General features: G+C 33.9%; 5 protein-coding genes across 5 annotated transcripts; 1 reads left to right on the forward strand and 4 right to left on the reverse strand.

Annotated features, from left to right (window-relative positions):
- Window positions 1–262: 262 nt before the first annotated feature.
- LOC106409099 (acyl carrier protein 2, mitochondrial-like) lies at window positions 263–1,003 on the reverse strand. Its single transcript, XM_048735947.1, has 2 exons — window positions 724–1,003; window positions 263–605 (listed from the first exon to the last, which is right to left on the reverse strand). Exons 1-2 carry the CDS (start codon window positions 910–912, stop codon window positions 429–431), a joined length of 366 nt encoding a protein of 121 aa, XP_048591904.1. The 5' UTR covers window positions 913–1,003; the 3' UTR covers window positions 263–428.
- A 181-nt stretch (window positions 1,004–1,184) lies between these two features.
- On the reverse strand, window positions 1,185–3,599 carry LOC106408649 (exopolygalacturonase-like). The gene is made up of 5 exons (XM_048735598.1): window positions 3,566–3,599; window positions 3,369–3,472; window positions 2,975–3,286; window positions 2,223–2,741; window positions 1,185–2,128 (listed from the first exon to the last, which is right to left on the reverse strand). Exons 1-5 carry the CDS (start codon window positions 3,597–3,599, stop codon window positions 1,895–1,897), a joined length of 1,203 nt encoding a protein of 400 aa, XP_048591555.1. The 3' UTR covers window positions 1,185–1,894.
- A 1,651-nt stretch (window positions 3,600–5,250) lies between these two features.
- LOC106409023 lies at window positions 5,251–6,709 on the forward strand. The gene is made up of 3 exons (XM_013849708.3): window positions 5,251–5,488; window positions 5,716–5,998; window positions 6,091–6,709. Exons 1-2 carry the CDS (start codon window positions 5,408–5,410, stop codon window positions 5,983–5,985), a joined length of 351 nt encoding a protein of 116 aa, XP_013705162.1. The 5' UTR covers window positions 5,251–5,407; the 3' UTR covers window positions 5,986–5,998; window positions 6,091–6,709.
- A 715-nt stretch (window positions 6,710–7,424) lies between these two features.
- Window positions 7,425–10,778, reverse strand: LOC106409020 (CBS domain-containing protein CBSX6). Its single transcript, XM_013849706.3, has 2 exons — window positions 10,227–10,778; window positions 7,425–8,572 (listed from the first exon to the last, which is right to left on the reverse strand). Exons 1-2 carry the CDS (start codon window positions 10,577–10,579, stop codon window positions 7,621–7,623), a joined length of 1,305 nt encoding a protein of 434 aa, XP_013705160.1. The 5' UTR covers window positions 10,580–10,778; the 3' UTR covers window positions 7,425–7,620.
- Window positions 10,779–11,955: 1,177 nt separating this feature from the next.
- Window positions 11,956–13,009, reverse strand: LOC106409022 (ycf20-like protein). Its single transcript, XM_013849707.3, has 2 exons — window positions 12,671–13,009; window positions 11,956–12,591 (listed from the first exon to the last, which is right to left on the reverse strand). The coding sequence occupies exons 1-2, from the start codon at window positions 12,787–12,789 to the stop codon at window positions 12,114–12,116; spliced, it is 597 nt and encodes a 198-aa protein (XP_013705161.2). The 5' UTR covers window positions 12,790–13,009; the 3' UTR covers window positions 11,956–12,113.
- Between the last annotated feature and the right edge of the window lie 165 nt (window positions 13,010–13,174).

Consider the following 13,174-nt stretch of genomic DNA (forward strand, 5'->3'; position numbering starts at 1 on the left):
TCATAACAAGCTCTATTTTCTAACCAACTTTTGTTTGACAGTTATCAAATGTAACTCAGTGATACAAATAATTGTCAACGTAGCGCATAGTGATCATGATTCAGAAGTTGTTGTCCAATTTCCCACATTTTTATACATTGATTTGTAGTTTACGAATTTTCATTGCTTTATAATAAATCCCAAAGTTAACTAAGAAAAAAAAACAAATTAGATTTGCTCTTTACTTTTGACACTTGCTAGCGAGTCTTCACGGATCCTCAAATTGGAACGAGTGTCTGATGAATTATATTTGATAAGAATGTCAAGATACTTATGAAAGCAAAAAAAACAAAAAAACATGTTTGTTTCTGTTCTTATTAAGGCTAATCAAAATCTGTAGACACAGCTGAGGCATGATGCATGACATTGAAAGAGCTTTGAATCTCTTCTTACGTAGCCTGAGGATGAGAAGCGATAAAGTCAACAGCAAGATCAACGGACTGGATCTTGTCAGCATCATTATCAGGGATCTCAAATCCAAACTCTTCCTCCAATGCCATCACAACCTCCACATTGTCCAAACTGTCTAACCCGAGATCGTTAATAAAATGGGCTTTGGGTGTTACCTGCAACCACCAAACCACAGTTACTTAATTCACAGAAAAAGCCCATTTCTCAAACACAATACATCGAATCAGATAGGCCTCAACTACTCATTCCAATGAAACCATCGGAGAAAGTTACCTTTGAGGGATCGACTCTTTGAAAGTTTTTGACGACAGAGATAACGCGATCTGTCACGTCAGATTTGTCTAGAAACGATCCTCTTACTTCCTCCGAGAAAAGACGAAGAAGTGCGAAGCTCGAAGGGAGTGCAGGTGATGGATTGACGTTGACTCTAAGGTATCGAAGCAGAGCATTTCTCGCCGCCATCGCTGTGTTTCAGAAGGACAACCCTGGAGGCGTTTCTCTCTACTCTACTACTCTCTCTTCAACGAGATTTTGCTTTATTGTTAGATCCTAAACGACGTCGTACACTATGTAGTGGACATTTCTTTTCAGGCCTACCTAACTAATTCGGCACACTTTATTATCCAATACCGGATTTTCGTAGTGGTGTTAATTTGGGCTGGTCCGGCCCGACCAGTCCAAACCCGCTAAGTCCGTAAATATTTGAGTTCGATCTAACCTGGTCCGAAAATATTTTGAAATTAGAATTCAAAACTCAAGTCCGGTTTTTATAGGATTCTAGGGCTTTTCGGACTTTTTAAGCTTTTCTAAAAATAATTTGTTATTATCACTTCTATTGTTTTAATACATGTAAATTTTCATTTAAAAAAATAGTTTTAATTTTTTTATTTTAAAATATAAAATGAGTAAAAACTTTCTACTTTGTTAAAAGTGCTTTACTTTTTCGTAAACTTTAAAAACATATTATATTAAAAAAATTAAATATAAATTAAAATTAAATATATAAGAGAACAAAATTTATGATAAACTCGGTCAAACGTTTCATACTTTGTATTTTGAAATAAAAAAAATATGTTGTACATAAAAGTTGCAACATTTAAAATGTGACACTTATAATGATCAAACAATAAAATGCATTAACAACTTTTATATTTGTTTTATTAGAGTTCGGATAAAAATATTAAAATAATATATCAATGGTTAGGAATGATTAATAAAATAAGATTGTACTCTTTTTTGTCCGATGAAACAAAAATTAGACCACATACAAAAAAAACACAAAAGTGTATTCACTTCTTTATTGCACCAATTAAAAACTTTCATAAACTAGCAAAAAGATTAAAAGAAAAAAAGGAAGTAAATACACAGAAATTAAAAATTATACAAAACATTGGAAAATATAAAATAGTACAACACACGGTCATTGTTCCCATGGATCGTTGAATCAGTTCAGACAATGTTGAGGAACCATCTTGCCACGTGCAGAACCGTCAACATTTTTACATACCGCAGTGGAAGGACCACCCTCGACACCCTTATGCTCTAGGTTAATGTCAATTAGCTCAACCTTCTTGCAGGGAAAGCTCTTGCTACATTGTAGATTCACCGCCACTTTGTTCGTCGATGTTCCATATATGTTCTTTAACTTAAGGTCTTGGATTTGAACGTGTGACTCTCCCTGAAAAAATTAGTGAAACACAACATTTATTTTTTCTTTCATTGTAAAAAGAGAAAAAAATGATCTAAGTTTGTATCTTGCGTAAAGAGTTCACCTTCTTTTCACAAGGTGGGTGAGGACAATACTTCTGGTCGATGTTGATAGGGTTTCCAACGTTAATCATTTGAATATTCTCGTACACAAAGTTAGAAACTAAAATCTTTGAAGCTGAAGATTCCCAAGTCTTGATCCGAATACCATCGCTTGTGCCGTTAAAGACTATGTCTCTTACGGTTAAGCCATTAACATCCTTCTCTTCTTTGTTTTTCCCTAAGCTTCCGACACTAATCCCATGTCCGGGACCACAATTGACATCAGAGATATCCATGTTGGTGGTTCCGGAAAGGATGGCTATACAGTCGTCTCCTGTACCAATGTGTGTCTTGGAGATGTTAATGTTGCTACAGAACCCGAACTTTAGCCCATCGGTGTTTGGGCTGTCACCGGGAGCTGTTATAGTGACGTCAGTGATGTTGAAGTGATGGACAGAGAAGAAGTTGAAGTGTCCCATTTTGCTGTTGAGTGATGTTATCCCATTGATTCTTGAGTTGTTCACGAATGCAAATCCCATGGTCTGTGAGAATAATCAAGTTTAGTAAGACACTAGTATACTAGAATATAAGATATAGACATATTATTATGTGGATATTGCCTCCTTCAAAACTATATATACTCGTTTTAGTGATGTTTTGTATCTAGATAGTTAAATCTATAAATTTAAGGGGTAGTAGAAAATAATTTAATTGCATAATTTTCATTGTAAAATCATATAATAAAACAATGTGTAAAAGGATTAAGAAGTGGTACCATAGCTAGCTTAGGACAACTGGGATTTTTGTGGCAGTCATTTAGTGGCCAAGACTCTTTCCCTTGGCCGTCAAGTGTACCGGCACCCGAGATAATAAGATTGTTAATGTATCTGAACTGAATCCATGTGTCATTTTTAATATCCCTAGGGTTAGAAGGAGCCAATAAAGTTCCATCGATAGCGAATTCAATCTTATTTGTGCATGGTCCTACAAACTCTACACCACCGAGATAAAACGTTCCTTTCGGTACATAGATTTTACTATTACCACCTTTCCTTGTGCACGCGCTTTTCCATATGTTTGTGAACGCCTAATTTTGGACAATTTAAACAAAACAAAATCGATAAAATGTTTATTTTGTGTGTTTCTATATATATTGGTTATGTACATACCTTGGTGTTATCAGTTTTTCCATCAGCTTTGGCACCATAGCGTTGGACGTTAAAAACCTTTGGCCTATTGGTCGGACGACTTGCAATGGCGACGACCAATGCAACTCATCTCCTTATTTTGTTTAGGGGTATATTAAAATAAGAATTTTGTGTTATTAATAAATATCTTTACCACACAATGAAAAGTGTTTATCTACTGTATTTTCTTATATAGAGTTCATGTGTTTCCATGAACTGTTAGTATAAATCTATTTTTAAACACAAGAACTTGATTCTTGTTGCTAATTAGTAATCATCGGCTAAAATTGGGCTGTTTCTTTTATATTCCTTTTTGTTAATTATTTATGGTTATGGAAACGTACATATATGGTTATCTGATTTATCTTTGCTCTCTCATTTAAAACAAAATCAGAATTTTGGTGAAAGGCCGATTACATATTTACCGGTAATTAATTGTTTCGGTTAATGTTTGTTTTTAAAATAATTTTATCTCCTAGATATTATTTGAGAAGTGATTTATCATGTGTCATCACCACAATAATTTTGGAAAAACAAATGATGATATGACATATTAACAATGATGACATGAAAGCTAACTGTGACATGAATATTTACATTAATTTAATGTTAATTTATATTTTTGGTAAGTTTTTTAAAATTTAATAATAAATCATAGATCATCATTAATATAACAATAAATAATATAATAGTAGAAATATAAATCTAATAATATTTCTCAGTTTTTGAAATATTATTTAATTATATATATTTGTAATTATATAATTTTTATTACTAAAATAAATATTCCAAATTTTAGTTTCTTTTAAATATCTATAAATTTTAGAAATTTTATTATATTTTACGTTTTGATATTATATACTTAAACAAATTTCTCTTACTTTTAAAGAATTTGGTTTAATAAATTTTAACCCAAGTAAATAGATTAAAATAGATTACAATTTTAAATATGTACATATATTATTAAATAAAAAATAATTATTTTATCTTAATTTTACATGTAATTAAATTAAAATTTAAAGTTAAATATTTTAAGCAAATAATAATATCTAAAATTTTTAAAAATATTATAAATAGAATTTAAATTTAAAACTTTTATTTCTGGTTTTAACTTTAAAATCCAAAATACAATATTATATAAAAATTATAATTCAAAATTTTATAATGACAACATGAAACAAATTGTGTAAATAAATAAACTAACTTTACTTTAATTTCCTCTTTTTGTGAAAAAAGTATATGAACTGAATAGGTCCAAGGTATGGCCAATTGAGTAGTCACAAAGAAGAAAAAAGATGTTCCTAGGCATACACCGCTACGATCAGACAAGAACCACAACACTATTTACCGTGTTCGAGAACCGAGACACGGAAGACTGATGCTTGCAAAATGGGAAAAGTGAATCATAAATTTGGAAAAATTTAGAAAATAATACAAAATTTATTGTGTGTAGTTCAAATTGTAAAGCAAATATAATTCATTTATTTGGATAATTTTTTGAAGTATTAATTTGAAAACTTAAATTTAATTTTTTTTACAAAAATTCTGGATCTTTAATGGTAAAACCTAAACTAAGTTCGGTTTGTATACAAACTTTAAAACTAAAAATAAAATTTATCGATAGTACCATTTTTTTATAGATAATTCGAGACTGTAAAATTGAGTTTTTATCCGAATCAAATCTAGTTGATGGAGTTTAGCATGAAAATTGTCATTTGCGAACGAACAGAATCTAATCCTTACGAAGAAGCAGTTTTATAACCATTGGTTTTTCAATATTATGATTCGATATAAATAAGGATTAATAACAAGGACCCCACATATTCTTCACAAAACAAAACAAAAACATTTTCTCGACAAATAATAATAAATGTTTACCAAATAATTGAAAAAAGTAGCTCGAGAGATAGAGGAGGAGGAAGAAGGCGAAAGTGAAAGAAGAGAAGAAAATTAAGTCATTAGCTACTAAACAACTCTTTTCACAACGAAACAAGGAAAAAAAGAAGAAGAAGAAGAAGAAGATGAGAGCTTTAGAAGAATCTAAGATCTCTATTGTTTTGTTGCTTCTATGCTTCTCAATCTTCGTCACTTTCAGTCTCCAGGTGAGAGTGTCTTTCTTCTCATCTCTTACCATTTCCCTTGTCTTATTGGATTTAGATCTTCTTTTCATTTGGATGTTTCTGATTTTACCTGAGAAATTGAACCTTGGTCTGTATAAAACCTAAGCTGGTTTCAAGTTTTGAACTTTATTTCACATTAAGAAAATGAGTATTTACCAGATTTTATATATTCTGGGCTCTGATTAGAATTAATGTGGATTTTTTTTAAGGCAAATGAGCTAACATCCCCCTCCTCTAAAGAAGAAGGAGAGGTGAGAATGGTGCCATTAATGGAGGAGAAGTTTATGGTAATGAATGAAACAAGAAGGAAGCTTGGGAGTTTCCAGATATGTTCAGTTTGCACTTGTTGTGGAGGTGCAAAAGGAGTTTGCCTGCCTTTGCCTTGTTGCTTCGCAATTAACTGCAATATCCCAAATAAACCCTTTGGTTATTGCTCCTTCACTCCCAAATCCTGCAATTGCTTTGGTTGCCATAGCTGAGATCTTTCCTTTTGTAAGCTTCTAATTTCTTCTTCTTCTTCTCTCTTTTTTTTCTTGGATTCTTCTTTTAAATCATGTTTTGATGTTTTGTTCCAATTAATCCAGGGGCAGAGGAAGAATAAACCAGCATCTTGATTTCATATGCAAAGTGTGAAAGGGAAGAAAAAACAAAGGAATATGTGTTCTTGGTTTGGTTCTTTATTTTTATTTTTTTTGTTTATAATTTTATTTTCAGTCTTCTTTAAATTTCATTGCCTACTATCTTCAGCAACATCATCATCCTCATTAATTAATTAATTATCTTTTTGCATTGCCATTCTGATAAAAAAATTAGGGTCTTTTATGGAAGATCTCACCCACACTTCAAGCTAGATTTGTTTTTCCTTTTCTCTTCAATTAATTTCTATATCTGTTTTCTCCAATTTGTTTCCCATTTGTTAAGATTTGTACTTGTGCTCCTGTGGCATATTTTAGTCATTTTTTTGGTTAAGTTGGGGATTGGAAGAATATTAATATGACGATGATGGTGTTGATGGTGATGGTAGTGCTGTTGAAACTGCTAAGTTGAAGCCGTTGTGATGAGTGATATGTGGAATTATTAAGAAGGATCAAGTTTAGTTCTCTGTTCTGAGCTTATAAGATCTAAGTGCTTGTTTTAGTACTTTTGTTTATTAAAAGATGAAACAAAGTATCTTTTACGTTAAAAACAATTATTCATCTTCAAGTGCAGGGACTAAACACCTTATTAATATCTTTGAATATGTTTATTTATTGAGTGCAAAGAGACATATTTTAAATGTAAGAGATGTTTGAATCAAATGTTTGTTCCTACTTCATGCCGTCTCTCTCTCTCTCTCTCTCTCTCTCTCTCTCTCTCTCTCTCTCTCTCTCTCTCTCTCTCTCTCTCTCTCTCTCTCTCTCTTCTCTTGTTATGCATTTTTTAATCGGCAAGATCTGAAAATTAATTACTAATTGTTCATTATTACTCAGTATTTCCCACATGACACATCAAAAGCTGTCTTATTGAAACTGTTGACAATATAATTTCCCCCCTTGATTTGGCTTTTAAGATTTGTACATTTTAAGAACCTGCCAATCTAATAAGTATTTCGAACACATTGTTAATAATATTGAATAAGTAAATGAAAATCACATCCAGTTCATCAGTTAAATGAAAATCACATCCAGTTCATCAGTGTATCAATAATGTTTGTAATGTATATAGATATACAGTATATTCAATCATTTATTGGTTTGGTCAAAGTTGAGTGTTTATTAAATACATTCGGTGGCGTATTAAATAGCTAGAGCTAACTTGGTGAACCTCTATGTGTTCTCATGATATGTCAAAACCGAATAGACCACATAGATCGCTTTCTTCAACTTTAATAGCCAACCTGTTTTAATATCTGTAATACAAATATATCTCCAAGAAATAATAAGACAAATCTGTTTATTATACATATGCTGTAAACACTAAAACACCAACAACAGTTCACATAAGTAATGAATGAGAAGATAAAAATTAGAGCTCCTTTATTTTTGCTTATTGGAGCTCTCTGCTACTAAATTCAATAGTACACAAATTTGACAAACACACCCAAAACTGTGTCCCTTTTGATTTGTGTAGTAGTCTTAGCTTTGATGTTCATTACCAAAACCTCCTTCGTAAGAACGATTCGAAGGAACAAAGGCAGAAGGCTGTTTAGTAACAGCAGCTAAGATCTCTCCATAGCCCACTACTCCAACAAGAATATCATCATCATCTGAATCAGCCTCTGTAACCCAAACATGCGTGGCTCTATGAGACAGCATCTGAGCCATAACAGCAGCCAACGAGCTCGTTGTTTTGCAAGTTAACGGCGCACTTCTCCCCCTGTACATGCTCCTACCGATGCTCAGTCTCGTCGGGCTTGTCGGATTAAAACCGATGCTCCTGCTGCTGAATTTCTTGGCTTTTGTTGCAGCTGTTCCGTTCTGCTCTCCTCCTCCTCCTCCTCCGACAAATGAAGTCTGGAGGAAGTCGCTGAACGATCTTGACGACATGTTGTCCTCAACTCCCATCACAAACTGTCCTGCGTAGAGATTAGCTAGAGCCCAAGCTGCAGCTAGATAATCACATTTCCAGAGCTTTGAAGCTGAGATTTCTCCTATGATCTTGAACTGTTTCTCGTCGTGTTCGGTTTGTTCCAACACGGCGATGGCGCTAGGATCACACGGTGGCCTTTTGGTGGCTTCAATGGCTGGCAAAGAGGCTTCGATGAAGTTGTAGTTTACATTGATGATTCCGAGAGAAGAGATTGATGTGAGTGGCAGAGGAGCTAATGCTCCAAGGACACCTATGAGGAAGCGGATCACGTCTTCCCTTGAGAGACAGCAAAACTTGTCCCGGCTTGAGGCCTTGGAAGTAGCGGGCCTGTTGGAGTCAGCGGAGAGACCGCTGCTGCTGCTAGAGTTTTCGCTGTTCTTCAGCCATTTTCCGTTGTAGAGAATGGAGAATCTCTTGCTCATACCTCTCCAGACAACGCTTTTCGGAACTAGAAGTCGCCTCACTCCTTGTTTCATCATCTCCAAAGCATCTATCAATCTTGATTACAATGGATACAATAAAAATTAGCATCATACTAAACATTTGATCTTGTTGACCCACATTAAATTGTAGCACAAGAGGCTAATATGAGACAACTCAAAAGCTTCTGCATGCTCAAGTAAACGTGGCTGATCCACCTAACCAATACACACAAGAAAGGATGAACAAGGATGCAAATATGCAGGAAACACTCTATCTTCGATAGGTTTACAGAACTATTCACTGTTGTGTCTACTTATAGAAGATCAAACAAATGGGCAGCAGATAGATGTAACCTGCACAAGTCATTACAACTTTGTGACCCTTTCAAGTGGAAAAAATGAGATGTTTAACAAGTAAACTGCAATCAACCCCATAGACACTATATCTGAACTGCAAATGAGGATGATGACTTTATACGGCGTCTTAACAATTGATATGCATCTTCCAGCTCCTACAGACACTTAAAATTGTCAGAGAGACACTTAAAACTCTCATTTACGCTTATACAATCCATGCTCCCTATAATATTCCAAATAGCTTTCCAGCTAAAAGCAGTTAAAGTTTATTATGTTAAAGGATGAAAAAAAAAGTTATTATGTCACTGATGCAGGTGATTATTGTCAAACAACAATTCTGTTTGTAGTAGGTGAGGATGATAAAGAAGAGAATGATAAGTAAAAGCTTTTTTATTGTAGTTAAACTACTAGCATCACAGAATCTAAGACAGTCCTATTTTAATCATGTCTTTCCTGTTTTTTTCTTTCTTTCTATTAGTTGATGACATAAAATATCATTTCAAATAACAAAGACAGCTGCAAACATAAAATAAGCATTGACGAAGTTCTAAGCAAGATAAGAGACGTTGAAGTCAACAATGATGCAAGCATTTTAAACTAGTCTCTATTAAGTAGATGTGCCTTCCCAGATGTTTGAAACATCTTATTAAAACGCAGAGCACAAGAAAACATTGTATATACTTCATTTTGCTGACCAAGGTTGGCAAATTTGAGGCATCAATCAATCAATAAATAAACAATTTATAAGAGGTCCCACTTTTATGTGCCTATATTTAAAAATGAAATCAGATCAATAATTTATGGGTATCTAAGCACATGGCTATATGACAGAGTTACTCTGCCTAAGATCCAACCATGTTGAGAGGTTCAATGAATTATCACAACATGAAAGAAACGAAAAAACAGGATCTCAATCAGTTTGCAAGTGGAAATAGCTCAAAAACAGTAGAATTTAGAAATAAGAGATCAAACTGTCTTTCCCATTTTGCTTAAAATGTGACCCTTTCTAGTAAACCTACATATGGTTCTTTTCTAAAACATCATATGCTTAATGACTAAAAATATGCAACTAAAATCGAAATGGAACTAAAAAAGAGCAAGTTTGGATAATTTAAACAAGTGAAACACGAAACAAACATCAAATGTGAGACTTGATATCCAACTAGTCTCAGGCACATGAAACAGAATCAAGACCGAGAATCATTTAAAAAAAAATAAAATAAATAAACTTGAATTTGGCAGCTTGGTGACATAAACTAAGCGTAAGATGTGAGTGACCCTTCGTAGTAAAGTTAAGATCTTTAGATCCAAATTAGCGAGCTTTACTACTTAAACCGAGCGAAGTTGATTAAAAGATTGGTCTCAAAAGCTACCTGGTGCCAGGATCAACTTGTTTGAGGAGAGTGTTGTTAGGGGAGATGACTTGAGAGACAGGGATCTTCATAGCTTTGTCTTCTTGGAGACACTCGCTCTTCGCTAAGAAGGCAACTATATCGAGAGAACTCAGTATCCCCACGAACCTCTGCTGCCTCATCTCGCTGTTCTCCACCAACCCCGGAGGAAGAGCCGCCGACGATCTCTTCCTCCAGACGGGGATCCCGCACTCCGTCGACTCTCCGATGGCGCGAATCGCGGACTCAACGGTCTCGGTCTCGTAGAACTCGACCATCTCCGGCTTCCCCACCGTCAGATCTCCCACCACGTGATACAGAAACACCGACGCCATTAGAGAGAGATGGCAAGATCGAAGGTTATAAGAGAGAGTGAAGAAAGACGAGGAGGATGTGGAGGCCGGTGATTGGTGATCGGAGAAGGATCAAGAGGAGAAGAGAATTCGCCATTGAGAGAATCCCATTAAGAGAGAGTTTCTTTCTTTTGTGGATAGATATGAACCACACCCACTTTTGTTTTAATTTGGAAAGTTGTGGAAATTTATGATTTTCGTATTTATATATACGGTAACAATATTACTCTCGGAAAAAAGAAAAAAAATATTGTCCTTACTTTTTTTTTTTATAATCGACCAGAGAAAATCAAAAGGGCAATTTCTCTCAAATAAACTTTTTGAAATTTTTGTCACAAAAATAGCAATAAGAAAAAACAAAATATTACTTTTGTTTTGAAAATTTTTATTTTTATTTTTTACTTTTTAAAATTTGAAACCATATTTTCAAAACTCAACCCTTAACTCTAAATCCTAAATCTACATTAGTTAATCTTTGGGTATAAATGTATCTTTATTCTTTAATAAAATTTATTTTGAAATTTTTGTGAAAATAAACTAAAAATAGCTATTAAAGGAATTTCTCAGATCTCAAAACTTACAATTACAAGCTTACATTTTTTTTAGTGATAAGAATTTTTTTTTGGACATAATAGTGATAAGAATCTTATGAAGAGACGTTTTATTTTATGTGTGCGCAGACCATTTTAGGATAGATTTGTCTAATCTACCGCTGATAAAGATAGTCACTGCGGTGGATTCTATACATGTGTATATCCAAGTAAGGTAAGGACAAAAGATAGTTGGAAACATGTTTTATTGTACACTTCACTTCGTGTATAACCCACACCACAAAAAAAAAAAACTGATAATCATTCATCTCTTTTTACAAACTTTAATTTCGTTTACATTATTAACCTTCCACAATAATGGTAAAAGAAGTTGGAAATATATTTCTTGTACACTTTTAAAATGCAAAGATTTGAAGAATAGGTTGTACTAATTCAGAGTATTACATGATCTGCTGTTATAGCGAATTTGTATGATGGAGTGATCTGAGTTATAGCTGAGCAGTTGATTTAGAGACTAGAACTGGAGGCTGCTGATTTAGAGGTCACTTGGAGTCTAAATATTTTGAGGACCGATGATAGTGTATATAGTTGAATAGATAAATATATAAACTGTTCTCTCTTTTCTGCTGAAGAGTTTCATATGAGGCTTATCTTTATCTTTTGCCTAACCAACTTTTTTAGTATGCAGATCAGACATGGCGAAGCTGAATCGGTCCTTCTGGGACTGGTACAGCTCTCTTTGATTCTCTAACAGTTCGTGAAAATGTTGGTTTTTTACTGTAAGACATTGTTATTCTTTTGACCTCATTTCTATCCGAAGACAAAGCTTAAGCATTCTTTTATCTTAGTTATATATATATATATTCCAACAAAACTGAAACTCTTTTAACTGATACAATCAAAGGCTCTCTCTATACACAAACATTAACTCATATGCTAGAAGAAAGGAAAAGCTTGTTTTATATTCAACTACCAAGCTTGAAAGCATCAACAAAGAGACCCAAACAAACACCAGCTTTCCAGAAATTCATAAACACAACAAAAGACTGCAACTTCTTCCCAGAAGAAGAAGAAGATGAAGATGGCTTCTTCTTCTTCTTGTACATAAGCATACCGATCCCTTCGATAGCAGCCACGACGATGCCTGCCACAAGCACGTCCCAGTCACCGGTTTGGCCAAGAATGGTGGCTAATGCATTAGCAGTGTAGAAACCAAGAAGCAGTAAGAATATCTTCATGGGGAAGTTTTTTCTAGCAGAGTTTATCTTCAAAAGAAGCTGTCTGCCTAAGGCAATCGCTATTCTGCCTAATCTAGTGCTACCTAGACCTGTTCTGTCTTCATTAATCTCTTGTCGTTCTCCTCCTCCTCCAGGAACAGAAGAAGAAGATCCTGTGTCTAACGCAAACGCTATTATCTGGTTTCGTCTTCTTCGAATCTGGAAACTAGAATTGAAGACAAAACTATCAAATACCATATCGATTTTTTTTATAACTAAAAAAAACACAAAAAACAAAATGGAACCTTTTCATGGGAGTGATGATCAACGACGCATTTCTTGTGTGGAACAGATTGATTGTAAAGGATCGACCTTTGTCAGTTTCTAAAAATGATAGTGATGTTGGTAAGATGTGTGAAGCCATATTAGAACAAGGACTTGGTGGTTTTTGAGAGTTTGGTTCATATACAGAAGAGAAACATGCTTGGAATCAATGGACAAGTATAATTTAAGAGAGAGAAGCGGCGTAGAGTGACGAAAGGTGTTAAGTATAAGTTACTCCTACAAGGAGGCCTCTCTCCATTTTCGAGTTAATTATCTAGGATAATTTAGCTAATAAAAACTAGAGAAAAATAAATATATAAGATAAAATAAAACAATACAATAAACGTTTTAGTCAAAATATATAACGAACATGAATCCAACCACTAGTGAAACATATAAGAACATTGCAATGCAATTTAGATACTTTATACAAGTTGATGAAACCCGTAAAAAACTAAAATTCGATATTGTAATTAGCTCTAGTT

Source organism: Brassica napus, chromosome A7 (assembly GCF_020379485.1).
Source record: "Brassica napus cultivar Da-Ae chromosome A7, Da-Ae, whole genome shotgun sequence".
Lineage (NCBI taxonomy): Eukaryota > Viridiplantae > Streptophyta > Magnoliopsida > Brassicales > Brassicaceae > Brassica > Brassica napus.